General features: G+C 42.0%; 1 protein-coding gene across 5 annotated transcripts in view; it reads left to right on the forward strand.

Annotated features, from left to right (window-relative positions):
- wnk2 (WNK lysine deficient protein kinase 2) overlaps positions 1-21,067 on the forward strand; it is a 28,905-nt gene extending 7,838 nt beyond the window's left edge. The window contains exons 2-30 of one of the 5 annotated variants that reach the window (XM_042407281.1): positions 63-152; positions 1,694-1,866; positions 2,197-2,417; positions 2,884-3,041; positions 4,030-4,118; positions 4,329-4,548; positions 5,401-5,668; positions 6,011-6,288; positions 6,411-7,187; positions 7,654-7,776; positions 8,780-8,812; positions 8,970-9,086; positions 9,266-9,688; positions 9,854-10,495; positions 10,833-10,882; positions 11,013-11,175; positions 11,255-11,371; positions 11,475-11,645; positions 12,372-12,414; positions 12,508-12,669; positions 12,855-13,720; positions 14,384-14,441; positions 14,569-14,633; positions 14,735-15,324; positions 15,433-15,665; positions 15,784-16,005; positions 17,147-17,191; positions 17,336-17,658; positions 19,197-21,067. In XM_042407281.1, the coding sequence (XP_042263215.1) occupies positions 1,745-1,866; positions 2,197-2,417; positions 2,884-3,041; positions 4,030-4,118; positions 4,329-4,548; positions 5,401-5,668; positions 6,011-6,288; positions 6,411-7,187; positions 7,654-7,776; positions 8,780-8,812; positions 8,970-9,086; positions 9,266-9,688; positions 9,854-10,495; positions 10,833-10,882; positions 11,013-11,175; positions 11,255-11,371; positions 11,475-11,645; positions 12,372-12,414; positions 12,508-12,669; positions 12,855-13,720; positions 14,384-14,441; positions 14,569-14,633; positions 14,735-15,324; positions 15,433-15,665; positions 15,784-16,005; positions 17,147-17,191; positions 17,336-17,658; positions 19,197-19,493 (6,876 nt within the window). In that variant the 5' untranslated portion in view covers positions 63-152; positions 1,694-1,744 and the 3' untranslated portion in view covers positions 19,494-21,067. The remainder of the gene's footprint in view (positions 1-62; positions 153-1,693; positions 1,867-2,196; positions 2,418-2,883; positions 3,042-4,029; positions 4,119-4,328; positions 4,549-5,400; positions 5,669-6,010; positions 6,289-6,410; positions 7,188-7,653; positions 7,777-8,779; positions 8,813-8,969; positions 9,087-9,265; positions 9,689-9,853; positions 10,496-10,832; positions 10,883-11,012; positions 11,176-11,254; positions 11,372-11,474; positions 11,646-12,371; positions 12,415-12,507; positions 12,670-12,854; positions 13,721-14,383; positions 14,442-14,568; positions 14,634-14,734; positions 15,325-15,432; positions 15,666-15,783; positions 16,006-17,146; positions 17,192-17,335; positions 17,659-19,196) is intronic. The other 4 variants (XM_042407277.1, XM_042407279.1, XM_042407280.1 and 1 more) reach the window with 4 other exon arrangements.
- Positions 21,068-22,015: the final 948 nt, after the last annotated feature.

A 22,015-nucleotide genomic window follows, 5' to 3' on the forward strand; every position in this document is an offset into this window, starting at 1 on the left:
GTTTGATCGCCTGGTGCTGAATACTAAACATTAATTCATCCCCCTGTGGTATTACCACACAGATGTGTCTGGAGAGTGAATCCTGCTGATGCAGCCCTCTGCAGCAAGAGAGAGAGAGAAAGAGAGAGAAAAAAAAAGGAGCGAGGGAAAGGGTGGGTTCAGCTCAGGACAGCGTGTAAGACGTGTTGTATTTGATACACAGCAAAAGAAGAATTCTATATTTACATTAATTGTAGCGCTGTGTCCTTACCATTTCACACTCTATTAGACAAATATCAGTGCTGCTAATGTATTGTTTTACTCAGCCTATTGTGTGCATAATGAAGTCTCAGTAAAGCAGATTCTGTGTTGTAAGTGCCCCACCCTGCTTAAATCTTCTCTCTCTGCGAATAATCTTTGATAATCTGTATGGAAACCTTGACAATTTGACAGTATAGACAATGAGGCAGAGAGTAATATATTTGCTCTTAATAAGAATCCGCAATACGAATGCAGGAGGCGTATCCTTCACAATGCTGCATGTAATCCAAGATGCATTAGGCTGCGCACTGCATACAGTAGGTCACTATGGGCTGTAAATGAAATATGATTCCCCAGCATCACTCAATAATCAATGCCAAGAGATGTACAGTAGATTACTGTGCATCCTGGATATCTGAAACACCGAATGCACCCTCATTGTTTTGATTTTAATATTTGTATATTAAGAAAGCAAGAGCAAAAATCTGGAGGTCATGAAATATAGCGTTTGGCGTGGTCAGAGCAACGGGTTGTATCTGCCATGCTGACTGGAGAGAAACAAGAATGTAGAGGATGTTCGCTGTCAGCTGTTTTACTATTTATACAACAGTTCAGGGAAGGCCAGAGGCCAAAATATTGATCCAGTATACACGGATTCACTCAGGCTCAGGCAAGATTTTAACTCTGAAGCATTGTTTAACTATATCAAATATAGAGTTATTCTTGATGTTTTGGACTTGCTAATAGAAAATAATTGATTTCCAGCTTGCAGCTACAAACTCCTCATTGTTCATTTCTTTTCCATTATTTTTAAACAGCCCATTTCACAGTTACAGATTAAAAATGCAGTTTTAAAAAGATCTTTCATGACAAATGTGTCTATCTCTGTACTAAAACCACATTAAATTAGAGTTGTTATTCATCTGTCTTTTGAAAATATAGTTCTGAGGTGTTTTAGTGTTGCGTGTTCTAAATAGCGTGTTTTAAAGAGTAAATGGGTCAGACCCCCATGTTCACCCACTAAAAATGCCAAGGTTGTGTTCACTGTAAACATTAGCCACAGGCAACTCTGGCAGAGCTTTGCTCCTGAAGCCACACCAGATGCTTTTAAAGAGGACTGTATCTCTTCTATTAGCCCTTTATAATAGAGAAACACTGAGAAATTATCATGATTGAGCACCTACCTCCTCTTCCTCAAGCATGTTACATTTGGACAAAATGACCACCACAGGAGCTTCTCATTCCGATAAGGCTCTAGAAAACTGAAAAGAAATGAATGAATTCATATTTTCTTATCAAAGGAGCAGTTGTACTGAGGGAGCCTGAGGAAGCTACAGGCGAAACGTGTTGTTCGCTCTTAATAAAGTCACAGTAAAGTCATTACAGTGTGCGCTGGTTAATTTTCATATTTTCTTATATTTAAAAATTCACTGTCTTTCTCTATTTTCTCAAGGAACGTAAACTGTCCAAAGCTGAGAGGCAGAGGTTCAAAGAGGAGGCAGAGATGTTAAAGGCTCTTCAGCATCCAAACATTGTGCGATTTTATGACTTCTGGGAATCACCAGTGAAAGGGAAGAAGTGCATCGTTCTGGTCACAGAGCTGATGACCTCAGGGACTCTAAAAACGTGAGCTTCAAATGAAAAAAAACTTTTTCTATAATAATCTTTTTGTGGAAAGATACCTTGGAATGCTCACCATCTTAGCTCATATATCCTTTCTAGCCTTATACTTGTCTGTGAAATCTAACAGTAACGACCATCAGACAGTCTACATCATGTGTATGTTTCATACCAGTTGAATGACACTATCATTACAGTAGCGCTAATGTGAGACTGCTGTATTATTTAACAAATCGAAGATATTGTCCATGTTTTTTAAAAGAAGACTAATTGTGATGATTGTGATTGTGAATCGTTCTTCTTGTTCAAATTGTAATTTTTGGTACTTTTTCACAGGTATCTGAAGCGCTTTAAAGTGATGAAGCCTAAAGTTCTGAGGAGCTGGTGCAGACAGATTCTCAAAGGTCTCCACTTCCTCCACACAAGGACTCCTCCAATCATCCACAGAGACCTCAAGTGTGACAACATCTTCATCACTGGTCCCACTGGCTCTGTCAAAATAGGAGACCTGGGCTTAGCAACACTTAAGAGGGCCTCCTTCGCTAAAAGTGTCATTGGTTAGTCATCAGCTAGTTTGCAAGTCACTGTTTTATTGGATTGCGACTAGATGACTATTAATTTGGCTGAACTTGTACTAGCTCTCGTTTTTTATCAAACTACTGTACATTATTTTATTCAATTTTAGAGACAGCCTTACCCTCCAGGTGCACAATTTTGGTATCTCATTAAAAATCAGCATAATGTTCGCTTAACTGCAAGGAATAATCAAATATCTGAAATTTTGTCAAAAAGTAGCCTCATTTTATTATGTTAAAGTTGATTTTTACTTTACAACTTATTCCCTCTTGTCAGTCATGCAAGTTATTTATAAAATTCAACTTATCCACCCTTGATTCGTGAATTAGCAGCCGTGTTGGATTTCAGTCTTTGACACTGGTATTGATCCTATTGAAACTGGATGAAACACTGATAACTGCTGCATGAGTTTATAATTTATCACCCTGTCTTGAATTAATTCTGCAGGCACTCCAGAGTTCATGGCCCCAGAGATGTATGAGGAGCACTATGATGAGGGTGTGGACGTCTACGCCTTTGGGATGTGTATGCTGGAGATGGCTACTTCAGAGTACCCCTACTCTGAGTGTCAAAATGCTGCTCAGATCTACCGCAAAGTCACGAGTGTGAGTTCACGTTCAGAGCTGTTAAACTTTGCTGTTTCTGGTACAGATGGTGTTAAAAACATTTATGAGCTCTCAGGATTTCCTACCACACATTTCTTCACACATTCTTCTTCTTCTTAACTCTTATTTCTTGTGACTATAAAAAATGTAACTGCCTTTTAAAAGGAAAGGTTAACTGTTTTTAGTAAATCAGTAACTATTAGCGTGTGGGACTGGGAGACAAGACTACCAATATTGGAATTAATGATTATTACTATCAATTTATCACATATTTTTGTGATTAAATATATTATTATATGTTATGCTATCTGTTAAAAGTTAAAACTGATGATACCGGCCCACCACATTTAGCCAAAGTAAAAGTAAAAATCTCTTCCTTTGTGTGACCAGCAGCCAAAACACAACCAGTATTCAGTTTGTAGTAATGAACTAAACCAAATAATCACCTTTTCTGGTACTTAAAAGTGAGACTGTGTACATTTTGTTGAACTGCAACCACTGTGGCTACAAAGTGATGCTAAATGCTACACAGTAGCATAGATGGAGAACCGTAATAAAGTCAGTAAACTGACTCAGAAGTATGCACTATACAAAATATATTCACCTTAAGTTTGCTAACGTTAGCTAACATTAGCCACCATGAGCTACTGGTCATACCAGGGCAAGTAAGGCTGAATTGAGCAATGGTACATTATTTTCTGTGAATTCAAGTTTTCATTTGTCAGAAGAAGAATGTCTTTCCTTTGTCAAAAGTTACATAGTCTCACTTTAACCAATAAATGTTTATCTTTTTTAGCTTATAAATGATAACAATTATAATTGTAATCAAGTTCCAGCACTGCAACATTCCTTCTGTGTAGCACTAACTCTGCATAGCTCTGATGTTCTGGAGAGTCTGTCATTAATGTCTTTTGACACTGCAGACAGTACTTCTGTGTGTGACTTGGTGTGACGTGTAATTGCTGTCTTGTTTTGCTTTTTTTGCCAGGGGGTGAAACCTGCCAGCTACGGTAAAGTAAGTGACCCGGAAATTAAGGAAATAATTGGGGAGTGTATCTGTCACAGATGGGAGGAAAGGTAAGTAGGCCAGGCTCGTAGACAGTGTTTTTGGTCTGATGGTGCGTGTGGGATGTAGGTAGAGATTAACATTGTGTCTGTTCCTGCAGTATGACGTTAACACCAGTATTTGTCTGTGACACGGTGTCTGCGTGTTGTGCATCATTAGGTTTTACTGGCTTCGTGACCTTTGTGCGGGTCAGTAGCTGATGTTTTGTGAATTTCCTGCAGGTACTCCATCAAGGACCTCCTGAATCATGCCTTCTTTGCAGAGGATACAGGTGTGAGGGTGGAGCTAAATGAAGAAGATGATGGGAAAAAAGTGTCCATCGCACTAAAGCTGTGGGTCGAGGATCCTAAAAAACTGAAGGGGAAGTACAAAGACACTGGTGCTATTGAATTTACCTTTGACTTGGTCAACGAGGTCCCAGAGGTTGTCGCCCAAGAAATGGTAAACAAATATTCAGTTACTGGAAGAATGGTTGAATTTGGAGAATATTACTGTAATAGGCCATTTTGTGTTAACTTTATTAGTATTATTATTCAGAGTGGGTAGCTATTCAGAGGTCCGAAACCAGGCTTATCAGGTTTTCCAATGAAATGATCCCCCTTTACTGGTTTGGATGACTCTGCTCTTGTTTGACTGTGGCTTTCATTGTACTGGTCAGCCTGCACTCCACCAGCTTTATGCTGCCTGAGCCATGACCATGGAAAATGCTTAATTCTGATTGGCTGGCAGGTGTTGAAATCTATCGACATGTCAAACATATTTTTAAATCAGTACACAAGGATTATAAAGCTGCAGGTAACCATAGCAACAGCAGTTCAGCTTTGTGCAGTTAATTCTCATTGATAAAACAGATTCAGTGGATGGTGATTTGAACACAACTTCTTCTTTTGCCTGTGATTAGTGGCCATGGTTGAAGCATGATAATACATGATGAGGTGGCCCCATCATCCGTTATTTTATTATATCCGGACACCTAGTTGTGGATTATCTCTCTCTGATCCACTATGTGCCTTGCAATAATTTAGCCCTCTTCCACTTGGGACACTACCTCCCACTCTTTTAATTACATGTGATGGTCAGTGGTCATGTCTGCGATGATGGGCTTGTACTGTATTGATTGAAACTAGAGCAAATAATCAATTGAGCTTTGCTCTTCAATGCAAACTTATGGGTCTAGGAAAAGGCAGTTCTTTGGGGAGAATGTAACATAGATTTATTGATTTATTGCAGAATGTGTTGAATTATAACTTTGACATTCTGAGCTGCAGCGAGCATCTCTCCTGTGTCCTGTAGGTGGAGTCAGGTTTTTTCCTAGATTGTGATGTGAAAATAGTTGGAAAGTCAATCCGGGACCGTGTGGCTCTCATCAAATGGAGGAGGGAGCGAACTGTCTCGTCAGGAAATGGCGAGGCAGCTGTGAAGAAGACGCAGCAGAACCTTCTGCAGGTGCCTGGTACTGGCGTACCACAGGGAACCACATTAACAACGACAGATTATGAAGACCAGGAAGTGGAGCAGCAGAGCCTGATCTGTACCGTGCCCACCACCATGTCTACCACATGTGAGGACCTGCAATTAGAAGCACACATGAACATATCGTATGTCACACAACCTAAGCATTAAATCCTACCTTTGTCAGAACCCACGAGCTTATAACAGAAAATTACGCTTATGACATAAAATAGTTAAATTGTTATTTGTAAGAGAGAGACAAAGAAAAGGAGACTACAGTGTGTGGATAACACTTTTAGTCAGCAATGAGGCATCATTACCCAGCTTTTGAATTTTGATGAGACACTACTCCACCCTCTCCTTCTTTGCCTCCTGTCCTTCCTCACTTTATGTCCTTCCTGCAGAGAGCATTGGGTTGAATTCTAATGTTTTATACACTCTGTCATTACAGCCGACAGTGGATTGACCTCCACCATGCAATTAGACAATCTAAACAATCAGCAAAACGGCGCCTACCAGTCCCTTCCAGAGCCCATTTCCACAGCTCAGATGATCTACAGTCCTCCAGAGGCTCAGCAGCACCAGGGGCCCTACCAACAAGCCGCAGCACAGGCCTCACATGACAACTACACACAAGCACCCACGCAGCAAATCACAGGTCAGCTGCATCCTGGGACCTATCAACAACCTGCAGCACAACTGCACCAAGGGTCTTATCAGTCTCAAACAGTGAGTACATACATTTATTTCTCTAACAACTTCTGTCTTATTTCTTTAAATGTTCAGTTTTCTGTGTTTTCTGAAATAACAAAATGTTTATTTTCTTTTTTTGGGGAATGATATCTGATCAGCGTCACTACAGTGATCCCTTTGTAGGCCAAGACAACCTGCTCATCACTGAGAGCACTGTGTGTTTTAGGCGTGGAAGTGCCTCCCTCATTCAGATGTTACGGTGTAGGACTCACTCCCTCCCTAAGATAATGAATCCAAGCCCCTGTCTGTTTACCTCACAGGATCTGACTTCAACAAATAGCACAGAGAGCTCAATGCACGCCCCAGACTACCCATCCTTTGACTCTGCTCAGTATCCTTCAATACCATCTCCTCTATTGTCCCAACATCAACACTCTCATCATGACTCAGCAAGTCATTTCAGTTCACCTCTCTTTCCCCCAAATTTACAACGTCCCTCAGAGCTGTGTCTGAGCGTGCCACGCAGACCAAGGCCCCACCGCCACTGCAAGGCTTGTATGTCTCTCCTCCTGAGGGACAGGACAAAGGGAGGCGGATCTTTGGGACACACACGTATACGCTCTTTCTCCACATCCGCCCACTTTACTCCAGTCTCTAAGCCAGACTCACCCACATCTCCTCATAAGGCAAGGTCTTCTTTGTATGAAGGTGGAGATCTCACCCTTCTTAACCACTGTCTCCGTCACATCGTCAGCCGCAGAACAAGTTCCCCCTCCCTCTCAGAGAAGGGAGCTGTCTGTCCCATGCACAACCACGAGTTTTCAGTAGTTGAGCACGTAGACAAGAGCTTGGATGTTCCACTCGTCTCAAGCCCAAATCTGGACAGGAAGCTGCTGTTGTCACTACATGACAGCAAACGCAGACCAGATCCACTGGTAGGTTAGAGAAGGAGGCTTCATGTAGGCTAAATAATGCCATAGCAGCAGCCTGCTGTATTTTCATGATTCTGCCAGCTGCTTCTCTCCTCTGGCCTTCCATGATGATACAAAATGCAACAACCAGCTTCTGCTCCTGCTTAATCCACAATGAGGGTGTGACTTCTGGTAATAATGCACAAAATAATGTGCTAGCCTGGTGTATGGAAATAAAATAATGGGTAGCTAACAATAGATTAATACTGTAACTTCCCATTTCCGTTTCAGCTTCCCTTATGGAACCTTGCCAACCACTAAAAAATATCCCTCTCCACTCTGACTACCCCTGCTTTCAACATTTTAACCTTGGGCTTGATTTCTTGTGGCAAAAATACAAACATAAGCTTCTGTTACATTATGAGTCATACTACAGTATGTCTAAAAACAGCGTCCAGTAAATGTGGTCTCTCTTATGTGTTTCTGACAGACAGTTTCTGCTCCAGCTACGCCAGCCTCTACTGCGCACCAGAGTAGACAGACAGCACAGAGCTTCCCAGCTGCAGCCACCACTCTGCAGACACAGCTTACTGCCCAACCCAGCCAGGAGCAGGTACTGCATGCACCCAACTGCGACAGATCCTGGCAAAAGCTCTAATGAGACAGGGAAGACAGAATTAGGCTGGAAAACTTATGAAGTTAGCTACTGCAGCCCAGTCAGAGCTGCCTGACAAAGTCATTTAATTATATGTCTGTTTGGATTGTAGGCGGATCTAAACTAAACAGCAGATTTGTTTTCTTTGACTTGTAAGCATGTTTGGAATGTGGCTGGCTGTATGCTTACAGGCTGCTCTGTGTCCTCTGAGCACCAACTTTAAAATAGGAAATATTAATTGGTCTTAATGTTTGTTTGATGTCCAAAATTGCTAATTCTTTACTGGGCATTTAATGTCAACTGTTAAAAGACTACTCCACTGATTTAGCATTGCATTCCTTTAACATTGTCAGACTTAAGATGGACAAAAAAAGGATCAAAACTGATGCAGCAGAGCCAGAGATATTGTCCTTTTTATTCCACTTAATCATCTTTCTTGTCAAAAGCTGGCGCCTACATTACCCACATTGCAACTCAACTCGTTTTACTTAACTTTTTTTGGGGTGTTATGCTTGTAGCGGTTAATGTAGCCTCAAGCAGATATGAGGAGCGAGCTACAGAGGTCTGGTAACCTCACTTCTTTCTAACTCCACAATCCCAGTTTTCTTTTTATCTTCAAACGTGTAGTCTTCAGCCCCAACCAATGCAATTGATCAGACTTTGCAGGAGCGCACCTCCCTCTGAAGCCACAAAAGGCTTTATATAACTTTGTTCACGTATACAGTAGTATTCCCCAAGACCTGGTATCTGACTTTGATGTGTGAAAGCAGTGGAGTTCTCCTATAAAGTATGCTAAAGTCAACCAAAAAGAAATTCATGTGTAACTTGGTGACACTAGCTATACCAAAACACTCTTTTTGTAGAATGCTTCACCATATATATATATATATATATATATATATATGTACATGTATAAATACAGTATGTGTGTGTGTGTGTGTGTGTGTGTTTGTTCCTTTAGTGCCATCTCCAACCAGCTGGTGTCCTGCCGCAGGTAGAAACACACAGAACGATTGACTCACCAGCCCTGCAGCTCACTTTTATTCAAGTGGAGCTTTTTAGACCAGAATGTATTCTCAGTTTCATTCAAAATTAGTTTGTATTCACATTACAGTGCAAGTGAAAAAATAATGTTTGATTTCCTTCCTTAGCTGTTATCTGCTGACCAGCCTTCTTCTCACCTGAGTCCTCCTGACATAGCTACCAGTTTTCCACAGTCAGTCTCCAGTGCTCCTACCCCACACCTGCCCCTGCAGATCAACACACAGGTGCGTTTTGATGGAAAGACAGGATTAAACAAACGTAGAAACAGAATTTGGTATAAACATCCTACAGACGTTAATGTAGGTTACAGGGTTGAGTAATACATAAAGGGCCTGTGTGACTGTTATTTCTATCGACTGGTTGTCTTTGTTCATTTTATATCATTTTCCCCTTTCTTTCCCAGTTTCCCCCACCCCATCCCGTTGTTCAAACAGGGGGCCACAAGCCCCCTCCCTTCTCCCCAGCTCCTCTGCCATCTGCCTACAGTAGCAGTATCCCTCCTATATCTAGCTCCTACTACTCACCTTCACCCCACCATCCCACCCTTCCTCTGATTCCTCATGCTGCCTTGCCATCTATACCTACTCTTGGCACACCTCAGACCCCTCTGTCCACACCTCAGCACGTGCCCAGTGTGGCACCCCCTATTCCACTTCTCGCCATGGCCATGTCCTTTGCAGTGCCCCAGCAGCAGGGTGGCCCATCCATCTCTCAGCCAAACCATGTTAGCTTCCATTCCACCCATCCCTTACCTCTCTCCCAGGTACAACCCACCCCATACCCTGCCCCCCACCCTGAGCAGGAACTGGCTGAGCAGCCTGTCCAGGTGAATATTTGACTCAGTTCTCAATGTAATAGTTGGGTCAATGGAAATACTAAGGTGGCATTGTGTCTAAACCTTTGATGCAATGAATGCAGGGCATGCATTGGGAGATTTAGAGGTGAACAATGTTTGTATTAACTAATGAATTAAATGTGCTATTTTTTTCAGGTACAGACGATTGCTCCACAGGGGAATCTGGGAGACGTTAAGCTTTTGGCTGCAGTTCACCCTGTCTTACCTGCTGTTCAGATTCCTCTCTGGGGAAGTGGAGTGAATGCAGAAACTACTGCACCTGGAACTGTAGCTCATACAGTTCTAGCCTCAGCCCCAGTCTCGGTCTCAGCTACAGCGCAAGTTGAAACTCAAGCCCCTGTACAAACTCCAGCTTTAGTCCCAGCACAAAAGCAAACACCAGGCCTGGTGTCAGCTCAAGCTGCAGCAATGCCTCAAACTACAGTCCCTACATCAGCCCCAGTCCAAGCACCAGTCTCAGCATCAGGTTCCGCTTTTGAACCACCAAAAGTCTCATCTACAAACTCAGATGCTTCTTCAGTCATTGGCAAACCCCAACTCTCAGTCCCAGGGTTGGTCTCTGCCCCAATCTCTGTCAAGCTGCCAGCCCAAGCTCAAGTTGCAGGCCCTGCTCTTGCATCAGCTCCTGTCGCAGCTTCAGCCCCAGCTCCGGTTCTGCAGCCTGCTGGCATCCAGACAGCAGTCTCAATGCCCGAGTGTGCCAGCCTGGCCACGACTCAGCAAAACCTAGAGACGACATCTGCATCTAGCACCCTACAGAAAGAGTCCTGTGTAGAGGTAGGGATAAAGACAAAGTGTGAACATTTGTCATCATGTAATATTGAACTGTATTGTATATGCATGTTCTTGAAAACTTTGCTGATTGTAAATTTTCTCTGCATCCCTGAGGTCTTAACAATATCAGTTACTGCAAACTACAGGCGTCTGTCAAATTACAGTAACATCAAATTTATGCCATCACCCCCTCTTTACACCTGCCTATTGTTTACTAAAATTGCCTTTAATATCAAAAACTAAGCACACATTAACATTAATCCCAGAGTTATATGGCCCTCCAGTGAACTTTTCCAAGAATTCCGAACTCTTTTCTACCTGCCTATTTTTCTGTCTTCAGGATGTGCATCAGGAGAAACCAGTTTCATTACCCAGCTATGCCTATGACAGGTGTGTGTCTATTTTTATACTGCCTTTTAGCGCTTTTAAGATTCTGTTCTCTTTGTAACTGTGAATAATGAAACCCCTCATCAAACTACAAGCAGGTCACTACAATAACATTTTTAACTTCTCTCTTTAGTCTTAACTCTGATGTGGCGTCTGGTAAGGAAACAAGTGATGGCTATGACAGCTTGGCTAGTGGGGGGAAAGGGGATGGAAAACCCAGGAAACACCATCGCAAGTCTGCCCGCACACGCTCTCGGCAAGAAAGGACTAGCAAACCCAAACTGAGCATGCTCAATGTGAGTTATCATTATTTGTGACAAAGTTACACTTCCTTAAAATCTTTTTGTTTCTAAGTTGTGACCCCTGCCCCCACAGGTTTGCAACACAGGTGATAAAATGGTTGAATGTCAGCTGGAGACTCACAACCACAAAATGGTGACATTCAAATTCGATCTGGATGGAGATGCTCCAGAGGAAATCGCCACTTACATGGTTGGTTTAACCTTGGACCTTATGTATTGGTTATATTTGTGCTTACAAAAGATATTTTGCTCTTGTGGTATTGTTTAACATCCTTAAAACTGTATGGCTACAGGTAGAAAATGGCTTCATCCTACTGTTAGAGAAAGAGATCTTCATTGACCAGCTAAAGGACATTGTGGATAAAGCTGAAGACATGCTGAATGAAGACGTTGAGGGTGAGAGGATGTCCACTTTGAGTTGTAGTCCTCAGCAAGGCCAGGCTTCTGAAGGGCAAGTAGGAGAGGTAAGCAGTGATTTACAGATACATAACAAATGCTTGTACATAGATATAGACATATAAAGATGAGGAAAGACCAACATCAAGTGTCTTAGTAAGGTGTCAGGCCACTGTGTGCCACCAGAACAGTGTCAAAGCACCTTGGCATTGATTCTACAAGTCTCTGAACTCTACTGGAGGGATGAACACCAATTTTCAAAAAGATATTCCCTCATTTGGTGTTTTGATGATGGTGGTGGAGAGCGCTGTCTAACACGTCAGTCCAAAATCTCCCATAGGTGCTCAGTTGGGTTGAGATCTGGTGACTGTGAAGGCCATAGCATCTGATTCACATCATTTTCATACTCATCAAACCATTCAGTGACCCCTCGTGTCCTATGAAATGGGGCATTGTCATTCTGGAAGAGACCACTCCCATCAGGATAAAAATGTTTCATCATAGGATAAAGGTGATGACTCAGAGAAACTTTGTATTGATTTGCAGTGACTCTTCCCTCTACGGGGACAAGTGGACCCAAACCATGCCAGCAAAATGCCCCCCAAAGCATAAGAGAGCCAACAGATCCCCTCACTATAGGGGTCAAGCATTCAGACCTGTACCAGTTTTTCCTTTAATTTGTCACCCGTGTGTATTTATGGCCATACTCATAGCCATGGACATAGAAAAATAAATGCAGAGTAGCAAAACAAGTAGCATATTGACTTTGCTCACATCTGTCTATCTTTCTATAGAGTCCACAGCCTGGAGCACCTCAGCCTGTCTATCAGCAGAATGGTAAAACTTTTCATAAATCTAAGCTTTATAGAGTAAATGTTAGTAATATTCACTTGGAAAAACATGTGTTTCAATTGTTTGAAATCTTTGCAGTTCTTCATACAGGAAAGAGATGGTTCATAATCTGCCCTGTAGAAGAGACTCCAACATCCAGCCAGGAGACCCCGTCTGATGGTACAACTACGCAGTCACCTGGGAGTTCAACCACCACCCAGCCTGCTGACAGTGGCACTGCAAGGCCATCTGTATCCAGAGGTGACTTTGTTTCCGCTGAGCAATTTCAGCACAAAATCTGACCGCTTCCTGGAACAATAGCACTACCTTGTGACAGCTGAAGGAAAAACACCCTACAGTAAACCTTGTGACTGACTTTAGGAAAGATTAATCTTAAAAGTTGATTATTGTCTTTTATAATCTCATCTCAATTTTTTCTCCTGCAGAAGACGGGTCATCCTCTACAATGTCGGGTGGAAGTGGAGGCTTCACCTATGACGTGTATGGATTCTGTAGTCCTCCAATAATGTCCAACACAGACCCTCTTACACTCTTGGCCACTCTGTCTCCACCTGTGTCTGCTCCCCCAACCCTTCAGTCTGTGGAGCCTGTCGGCAGCTCATTACAGCCCAGTGTGCATCAGGCCCAGCCAGCCAGAGCTCAAACTTTGCCTCCATCATCCCCACATACCTCTTTCCAAATGGATGAGTCACAGGGATCTCCTTTGGGCTCCATCTCCCCCACTCATGCTGCCCAGCAGATGGCAGACATGACATGTCCTGTTTCTGCGGCAGAGGAAGTGCCCTGCTGCCCTCTGGTCATGCCCCTTTCTCTGGATGTGACCTGTTCACAGGGTGGGTCTCCTCTCACTCCTCTTCCACTTCAGGAGGCAGGTTCAGCCAAAGAGCCTCTGTCCGTCTCCTATGCCTCTACAGCACGGAGCGAACGCCCACAGCAGCCTGTGGTGCTCCACCAGCCTTTTTCCAGTGTTGGAGGGGCCAAAGTGTCCTCACTACCCCAGAGCCCAGCGCCCTCCCAGCATGGTCCAGGGCCTGGTGAGTCAGACGGTGAAGGACGGCTGAGCCGCGGGGGCTTTGTGGACAGCACCATAAAAACACTGGATGAGAAACTGAGGAACTTGCTGTACCAGGAATATGCTCCCATGTATCCATCAGGCAGTGCTGCAGAGACACCGGGCTCTGGCACCGAGTACATCCAGTCTCCTCCTGGTCCTGACAGCGCCACAGGAGGGTCAGGAAACACGACCCCAGGGCCTATGGGGGACGTACGCTATAGGACAGGAGAACAGCTGGTAAGTACAATAAACAATAAACCCAATCAGTAACTTTTTGAACAATATAAATTACTGTTGTGATATATTTAATTAAAAAGTTTGACCAACAGATGTAGAACAATTATTTAGTGTTATTATATTTATACATGTTACTGATGTAAAGAAACCTTTTACAGTATTTACAATAATTTATATTTACTTGTTGTCTAGTGTTAGCATATGTATTAAAAGATCTGTCTATCAATTTGGCACTGATGACAATATAATGCAATATATTAGAGTTATCTACTTGCATGTATCAAGGAACATCACATATATACACATATATACACATATTTTGCAATATCTTGCTATAAATTGTTTTTCCTTATGTTGAGATATATGTCTGAATTTTACAGTACAATATATTCAAAGATTTTGTTATATGATGTTGATATATTCCTGAATACATTCCAAATAGTTTACTAACTACATGCCAGTCATACATATGGGAATACGTTTCATTTGCATAAGGCCTTTGAGGAAAAAACTGTGCTACTACTGTGACACAAGCTGAGAAGTATGTAGTGAGACAGTATATACAGGAAATATTAACATTAATATAAAGAATTATTAATGGTTTGCATTAAAGTCTTATCATTTCTCTGTTTTGTTCGTCTCTCATCCTGTCACCTCCTTTAGCCTCAAATTCCAGAAAGAATGGATAGTTTGAGCACCCTCAGTGACTCAGCTGTGTGCGGTAAGTGCAGCACACTCTAATCAGGTTAACAAGACTGACATCATTAACTTCTTATCAAATGTATGTGTGACTGTTAGTTCATTACTGCAGTGTCACTGTGTTCAATGTTGTGGCAATGTTCCTGCAGCTTCCCTGTCAAGAAGACATGTTCCTCACTCTGCTTCCTGCTCTGGAACAAGAGGCCGATTTAAGGTACAAGAAGGAGGTTTTCTTCACATTTAAGGGCAAAGTATAGTTGTTTTTCAGATGTGTTCAACAGTATTTGTTATTACCTATTCTTTGCTTTTTGGCAGATAATCTCTGTTCCTCCTGAAGTGGCCAACAGACGTGATGTGAAGCAAAGGAGCTGGAGCAGTGCTGCCTCACCAGCGCACCCTGCAGGTTACAGTGGGGACAACATTCAGATGGAGGCCATGGCTGCTTCCACCACAATTGGCCGTTTCTCTGTGATAAGCACTGAAGATGAAATTACACAGCGGACACGTTGCAGCCGCTACTCTGCCCCACCTGATTTCTACCTGGACACGCCCCCTTCCACAGCCAAGCGGGGCTCCCTGCCTCGTGCCCTCACCTCAAACTCCGTCCCTGTGGACATCACAGTCCATGCTCGTTTCCTCTCCTCTGACTCTGGGGCTGAGAGCAGCCCAGCAAAGCTGGCTCCTGCCACCCCGTCTCAACATACTCGCTCTGAGCGTAGAGGAAGTGACCTCATGAAGAGGGCAGTGGCCTTCCTCCGTCGTTCAGGACGTAGCAGCAGTGTACAGAGCTCTGACTCTCCAAGTAGGCATGGAGGCGTGCACGGCTCGGCCTATGCCAGCAGCGATAATGATTCAGAGATGGAGGACTCAGACATGAAGAAAGAACTACAGAGACTCAGGGAGAAGTAAGCATTGCGTGTGGTTTACTTTTTGTCTTAGCAAGGTCTTTACATGAAAATATTTTATCAGTGACCTCATAAGTGACCAATATATTCCTTCCTCCATCCCCTCAGACATTTGAGGGAGATCTCTGAGCTGCAGGCGCATCAGCGGGGAGAAGTAGAGCTGCTGTATCGCCGACTCGGCAAAGCCCCTCCCCCTGCTTTGGGTCTCTCACACATTGCACCACCTGCAGGCCGTAGAAAGAGGTCCAGCAAGCACAGGCTGAAGCCTGGAAAGCTTCTCAGCCCTCTGGTTCAACAATTTAGAAATGTCACAACCAAAACTAGTGACTCCAGCAGATCCAGTGAGTACCAGTTCAGAATCTCCAGTATATAAGTTGAATATCTACAGCAAGAGTAAAGAATATGTTATTCTAATGTTTGTTTGTGTTTGTGTCCATCCACTTGTATTTGTCTTCGCAGCTACAGGTACAAGTGAGCCTGCAGTGAGTTTAAATGGGTCTCCAGCCAAAAAGTCTTTCCCCACTCACGGCAGGGCACGGTCATGCACCAGCCACCTTCCCAGCTCAACCTCAGAGCCTGTGCAGACTCAGCCCTGTTCCCTCAAGGGCTCCTTGTCCTCTGATAACATTTACGCTGGACTCCATGGAGATGGCACTGGCACACAAGCTCCACCCGGACAAGGTGACCACCAACAACACACAACAGTTCACACATCCAGTTGCTCGGATAGCTCTTCGCTAGAGAATATCAGACACTTGTCTGTGGTGTTTTTTTGAATAGAGTTGGGTATTTCAATGTGTTCTCTTCTTACCCTGGTGTCTTCTTCCCTCTTTGATTATACTCCTCTACAGGCTGGTCTAATTACCCTCAACCATCTGAGAGAGTGACCTATAAGTCGAGTAGCAAGCCACGAGCTAGATTTCTCAGTGGGCCTGTGTCTTTGTCTATCTGTTTGTATCAATTCTCTTCCCGCATAGCTTCACTTTTTTGTTTTCCATATTTCCTGTTTCTCTACTTTATGCTCACTGGTATCTTTTTTCTATCTTTGCCAAATTGTTCTGCAGCGCTGCTCCTCGTTGACTTTCCTTGCCTCGTCATTATTAGTTGTCTTTATGTTTTGTATTTTTTCTTGCACCAAAAGATATTTGTTGTTTATTCAAACCCCTGAAGAGTAACGTGTTGATGATTAAATGTGTTAAAATTCAAGCTTATTTTAAAACCCTGTTCCAAATATGATTCAGAAATTTACACATGCACTAAAATTATCTGTCAACAAAAGAAAGAACACCATATTATATATCTATATATTGTTCCAGAAGTCTGAGGTTTGAATAAGCAAGGTTCAGCTTAATAGTATGGGCATTATCTCACAGTTCATCTCTGCTCTGCTGATGTTTTGTGTTATTTATCCACCCCAGTATGTAACATATACATTTATTGACTTATCCACCCTGTATTACCAGGCAATGAACGTCTGCATGGCCGCATGTACCCCATTACATTTATAATCAGTCTTCTTTTTTAAACCTCTCTCTCCTCTTTCTTATCTCTGTTATCTCTCTGTCTTTCTCTCTGCTGTATTTCACCATCACATCACACTGCACTTTGTTATGGCCCTCACCTGGACAACCTGCATGACTTTTCTTTTAAGACTGTCTTGTTTCATGGGACTGATTACCTTGTTCCTAAGTTTGGTTTTAATTTGTTCCTTAGATTTGTGGCAGTATTCAGCAGCTTTGTTTTTGCATTGCATACTGTTATTATACATATTTAGCTGCTAATAGGAATGACAATTTTGTATAAAGTCTGCTTTGTCTCATAGGGGCAACACTGAAGCGACTATGTCTCGGCAAAGACCGTAGCCACAGTACGTAGAGTTGATTTGTCTCACTTAAAATTAATTAATTCAAAATCATGTTGTGTATACCAGCTTAATGATGGTGTGGGGGTATGTGTGTGTGTGTGTGTGTGTGTGTGTGTGTGTGTGTGTGTGTGTGTGTGTGTGCATCAGGGTCTGGAGCTGGACCAGGGGCTTTCACTCAATCACAGCAGCCACCTACTGGTGCCACACCTCCTCCTCATCAGCCAGTTATTGGACTGGCCCAGGCTCAAGCCAATAACAGCAACAACAAGAGAGGAACCTACACTGGCACATCCATGAGTGTCAATGAAATCAATCTGCCTGAAGACTTGCAACGGCTGATGGATGACTGGGCCCAGGAGGTTCTTATTGTCACCCACAGACCGCGTACTAACTCTCTGAGTATCAGTGGACAGCAGTTTTGGGATCAGATGGTGCCTCGAAAACATGGACAACCCCCTAGTGCTGCAGATGTGAGTTTCATTTTAAGTAATTCATATCTCTGGCACTGAAAGATAATGTAAACAATCAAAATCATAAACAATCTATCTGATTTTAATCCACAAAAAGAGGTGCAGTGGATGCATGAAAAAGACACAATGTTGCAAACAATTAAATGCTTGTCAGTAAATTCAGTTTTGCACATATCGGCAGTGTTTAAATAACAAGGACAAAAGCTTTGCAGAGGCTCCAGATCAGGACATGACAAGAGGCATTGACAATTTAAGATCGACAAGAATTAAATTAAATGACAAATGAAAAGAATTAGAATAAACACACATGACTAAAATATACAAAATTCCTTGAATTATTACATCACTTAAATGAGTGATTTCCAACCCTTTTAGCTCGTGACCCTGTAAAACAAAGTAATGTCTGCTTGTGATTCTTTGTCACAGGTTGTATATGTGCAAGTTGTGGCCAGTTCATCCCTCGTTTTATTTCAATAGTCCTGAAGACATAAAATTAGCCAGTAATTTATAAGAAAACAAGATTCAGACTCAACATCCATGCTAGGGGCTTTGTGAGGCTTTACTTAGGCACAGCAGTATTTTAAGTAACAATTTATCATCAGGGGGAAATTAATGTGTGTACCAAATTGCTTCCAACCATTTCTTCAATCCAACAAATAATAAGAGACATTAAAGCAATTTCACATAAAACCCTTAATGTGTACTTCATGGTGATACATCAGAAAATATACAAACATATTTTGTGCCAATCCATCTAGATCCATCCATATCTAAAACTTTGACCTGCTGGCGGCATTACAGGAAAGGTCAGAGGATTACCAATGTTAGGATTCCTCCTTATAGTACTATGGATATCTGCACCAAATTCATGGCAGTCCCTCTGAGATATTTCACCAAAGAACACAAATATCAACCTCACTGTGGCGCTATAGAAAAAGTTAAAGGATCACCAAAGTAAGCAGGATTCATCTTCAGGGGAACATGAATGTCTGTACAAAATTTCATGACAATCCATCTGATAGTTGTCGAGATATTTCAATTTGGACCAAAGTGGTGAACTGACCCATCAACGGTCAGGCAGACCAACATTGCATCTGAAGAGCTATTCCAAAGAATGGCTAAAAAGCAGAGATCTGGGGACAGTGTAGTATATAAGCATGTTGTGTAGCAGAAATACAGTACTTTTTCTGGTTTCCTCCCCCATTAACCTTTTCTGGCCCCCTCAAACTTATTTGATCCTAGACCCCTAGATTGGGAACCACTGACTTAAATCATAATGTCAGATGAGAGCAATCAGCAGAAACACAAACAGTAACCTGCACACAAAATGAAATTCACCCTCTGTCAATCTATCAATGAGTTCCATTCTGACTTGCAGATTGTTTTTGACTTCCTAATACATATTAGCACATACAGCTGTTTAATTTCAATACTGTATATATAGAGCTTTGTGTAATGACCTGTATGGGTTGTGCTGCATACATGTAGTTTATCATTGTCACAAAGTTAAATATCTCTCCCATTATCCAACCCTTTAGGTATCATCATGGACAGCTGCGGGTTCAGATGGCTGCAGTTTTCCGCTGACGTGGTCTGACAGCTCTGGCTCAACAATGATTAACAGCCCCTCCACAGGACGCCATCCCAGTTATCACTCTCCTGCTCGTTTCAGGGCCTTGTCCTCTCCTCTCTCTGTTAGCCAGTGGCCTGGGTTGCTCTTCCCCTTTCCTTCAGGAGTCTTTGCCTTTCCTGCTGTGCCCTCAGCCCAGGATGCCCCCAGCCCCATTCCAGCTCCATCATATCAGCCACCCCACCCCAAAGCAAGGACTCTCTAAACTGAGTAGCATTTTGTCTTCCAACTCTGTTACCAAAAACAAATCTCCTTGTGGTTCTAGTCAATCTTATGTGCATATACTGTATATATTTAACCAGCATGTATGTAACCATATGTACATACTCGTCTCCATTCCTGAGTTTTATGTTATTTATTTCATTTGCATCAACATACCTCATGTCCATATTACAGTACATTATCCTTGAGTGCAGTGTAATGGTAGTAGTACATTAAAAGGTGTATAATTAGCCCATTCAGGCTTAAAAATGCTGATTTTTGTCACTGCTTATGTATGAATTTTACCTCTTGTTGAATGTACATAATGTACTGTTCATTCATGCAGTGTTTATATAAATAGTTAACATTTGTGTTGCTCATATCACCCCTATATATAAGCTGCCGTGTGTATATATGAATTCTTGTTAGTCTGTACATAGCTCCTGTGTTTGTACAGTTAACATTAGATAATCCATAGGTTGGTGCTGCAGCTATGTGTCTTAATGCAACACCTTATTAGCCACCATCATGCCGTCACTGTGAAGACTTGACATCCTGGTCACTAGGACCGGTTGCTTTACTCTGCTCTCTTAGTCGAAGGATAGGTTTCATTCTTCATCAATGAAATGCTTCCAGCACAAGCGCTTGAAATATCCTTAAGAGATTTGAATGAACTTGAACTTTATCTTCAGGTGAAAAAAAAACACCTGTGAGAGTGCCTTGAATTGCAGTTTCAGTTTTCTGAAGAAAAACATTTAGATTCAAAGCAGACACTAGTTATTCTATATATGCTTTCACCTTCAAAGGTAAATTACGTGATTTGAATAATGAATGTGGAGTGAAACATATTTAATTTAGCAGGAAAACATAATTAAACACTATAATCTGGTTATATTGCAGTTCATAAAAATATCACAGATTGTAAAAAGAATCCAAAAACTGAGTTAGGTTATACAATACAGTATATTTACTGTAGGTTTTTCCTTGTTCACTGAAGTCATTTTCTTATGAGATTACTCGACCACCGGCACCGCAGCCTGCATGAATACACTGTTATTCTGAATGTGTACAGGTTGATGTGGTGAATTTCGGGAGGATGCTGTTAAGAAATTGGTATCGAAACCATACGACAAGGAGGGCTGAAGGACTCAACATATGAGTCAAAATCATAATCATCCCATACCTCTACTAATGCAGTCTGTAGCTTTACATATTGTTGCCTTTGTGGGTTTTAAGAGATTACTGTGTGGTTGTTTGGTAAATGTTGATAACATGGTGATGTTAGAGGCGCACAAAGAATGTGAATTATTGAAAAGCAACAACTGTTTGACATGTTATTTGTATAATGCATAGGTTTTTCTAAGTTGTGTTTAGTAGATGCTGGTCTTGCTACATCATCTGGCTCATACAGCTAATTGTATGTATTATGGCTGACTCAATTCAAAGGTCTACAACAAATATTACGTCATCACGGTTTCACTTGTTTTGATAGTATGACCTCAAAGACAACACTTTTGCTTTCATGATGTATTCTGGATAAACAAATCAGTGGCAAAAATAAATTTAGTCAAGAAGTAGTATGGTGAGTCAGACATTTCTTCAACACTGAGAGAGCGATTTTGTTTGCAGCAACGCGTTGACAGCCGACTGACATGAACAAAAGAGTTGTTTTGATCTCTTCCCCAACTCATACTGTAGCATCTTCAATTTCAACAATTTCAACTTGTTACAATTAAAGGGATACCCCATCAATTTAGTATTGCGCTTCCATACAGTTGGGGGACAGATTAAGAAAAGAAAGGTCAAAATCGATGCAGCAGAGGCTCACACATCCTGAGCTCCAGAAACACTGGAACCTAGATTTCCTAAAGGTTATTTTTTTCAAAATTTAGATAATTCTTTCGAAACCCAAAGAAGACATAGAAGAGTAGTACTCCTGAATTGAGCTTTATGTGTAAAATGAGTGGAGTTCTCCTTCCATGTTTGCAGTGTGACCCTATTTTGATTTGAATTGAGTATTTGTCTTAAAGGCAGAATATCTTCCATGACATGTAGTTGTTTTTTTCTCTCTGTAAAACATCTCCTATGCAGCTATTTTCATTGTGCTTTCCACAGTAACTCTTGTCTTCGATCTCTTTAATGCTTGCGAAGAAAGCTAGGTATATGATTGCTTTTGCCTGCTGTCCCCCCCCCCCCCCCCCCGCCCCCCCCCGCACTTTTCCTGACCTGATCGGAAGTACTCTTTCACAAAAGCTGTACATACTTGAAGACAGATCGAATAAAATCATTTTCGCTTGACACCATGAATTCATGTACTTGTTTCTTTCACATTGAATGTTGAATATATAACGACAACTTGTCATATCTTTCACTTGAAAGTTTTCAAACCAGTGTTGGCTTTCAGCATGGTGACAGTCCTCGCAAAGAGGGCAGTCCAAAGTCGAGAGTAAAGCTTAGTAAAGTTTAATTTCTGCTGAATTTATGACCTTTCATCCAGTTATTTCTGTTAGCTATGTGTGTGATTCC

Source organism: Thunnus maccoyii, chromosome 3 (genome assembly GCF_910596095.1).
Source record: "Thunnus maccoyii chromosome 3, fThuMac1.1, whole genome shotgun sequence".
NCBI classification, from domain to species: domain Eukaryota; kingdom Metazoa; phylum Chordata; class Actinopteri; order Scombriformes; family Scombridae; genus Thunnus; species Thunnus maccoyii.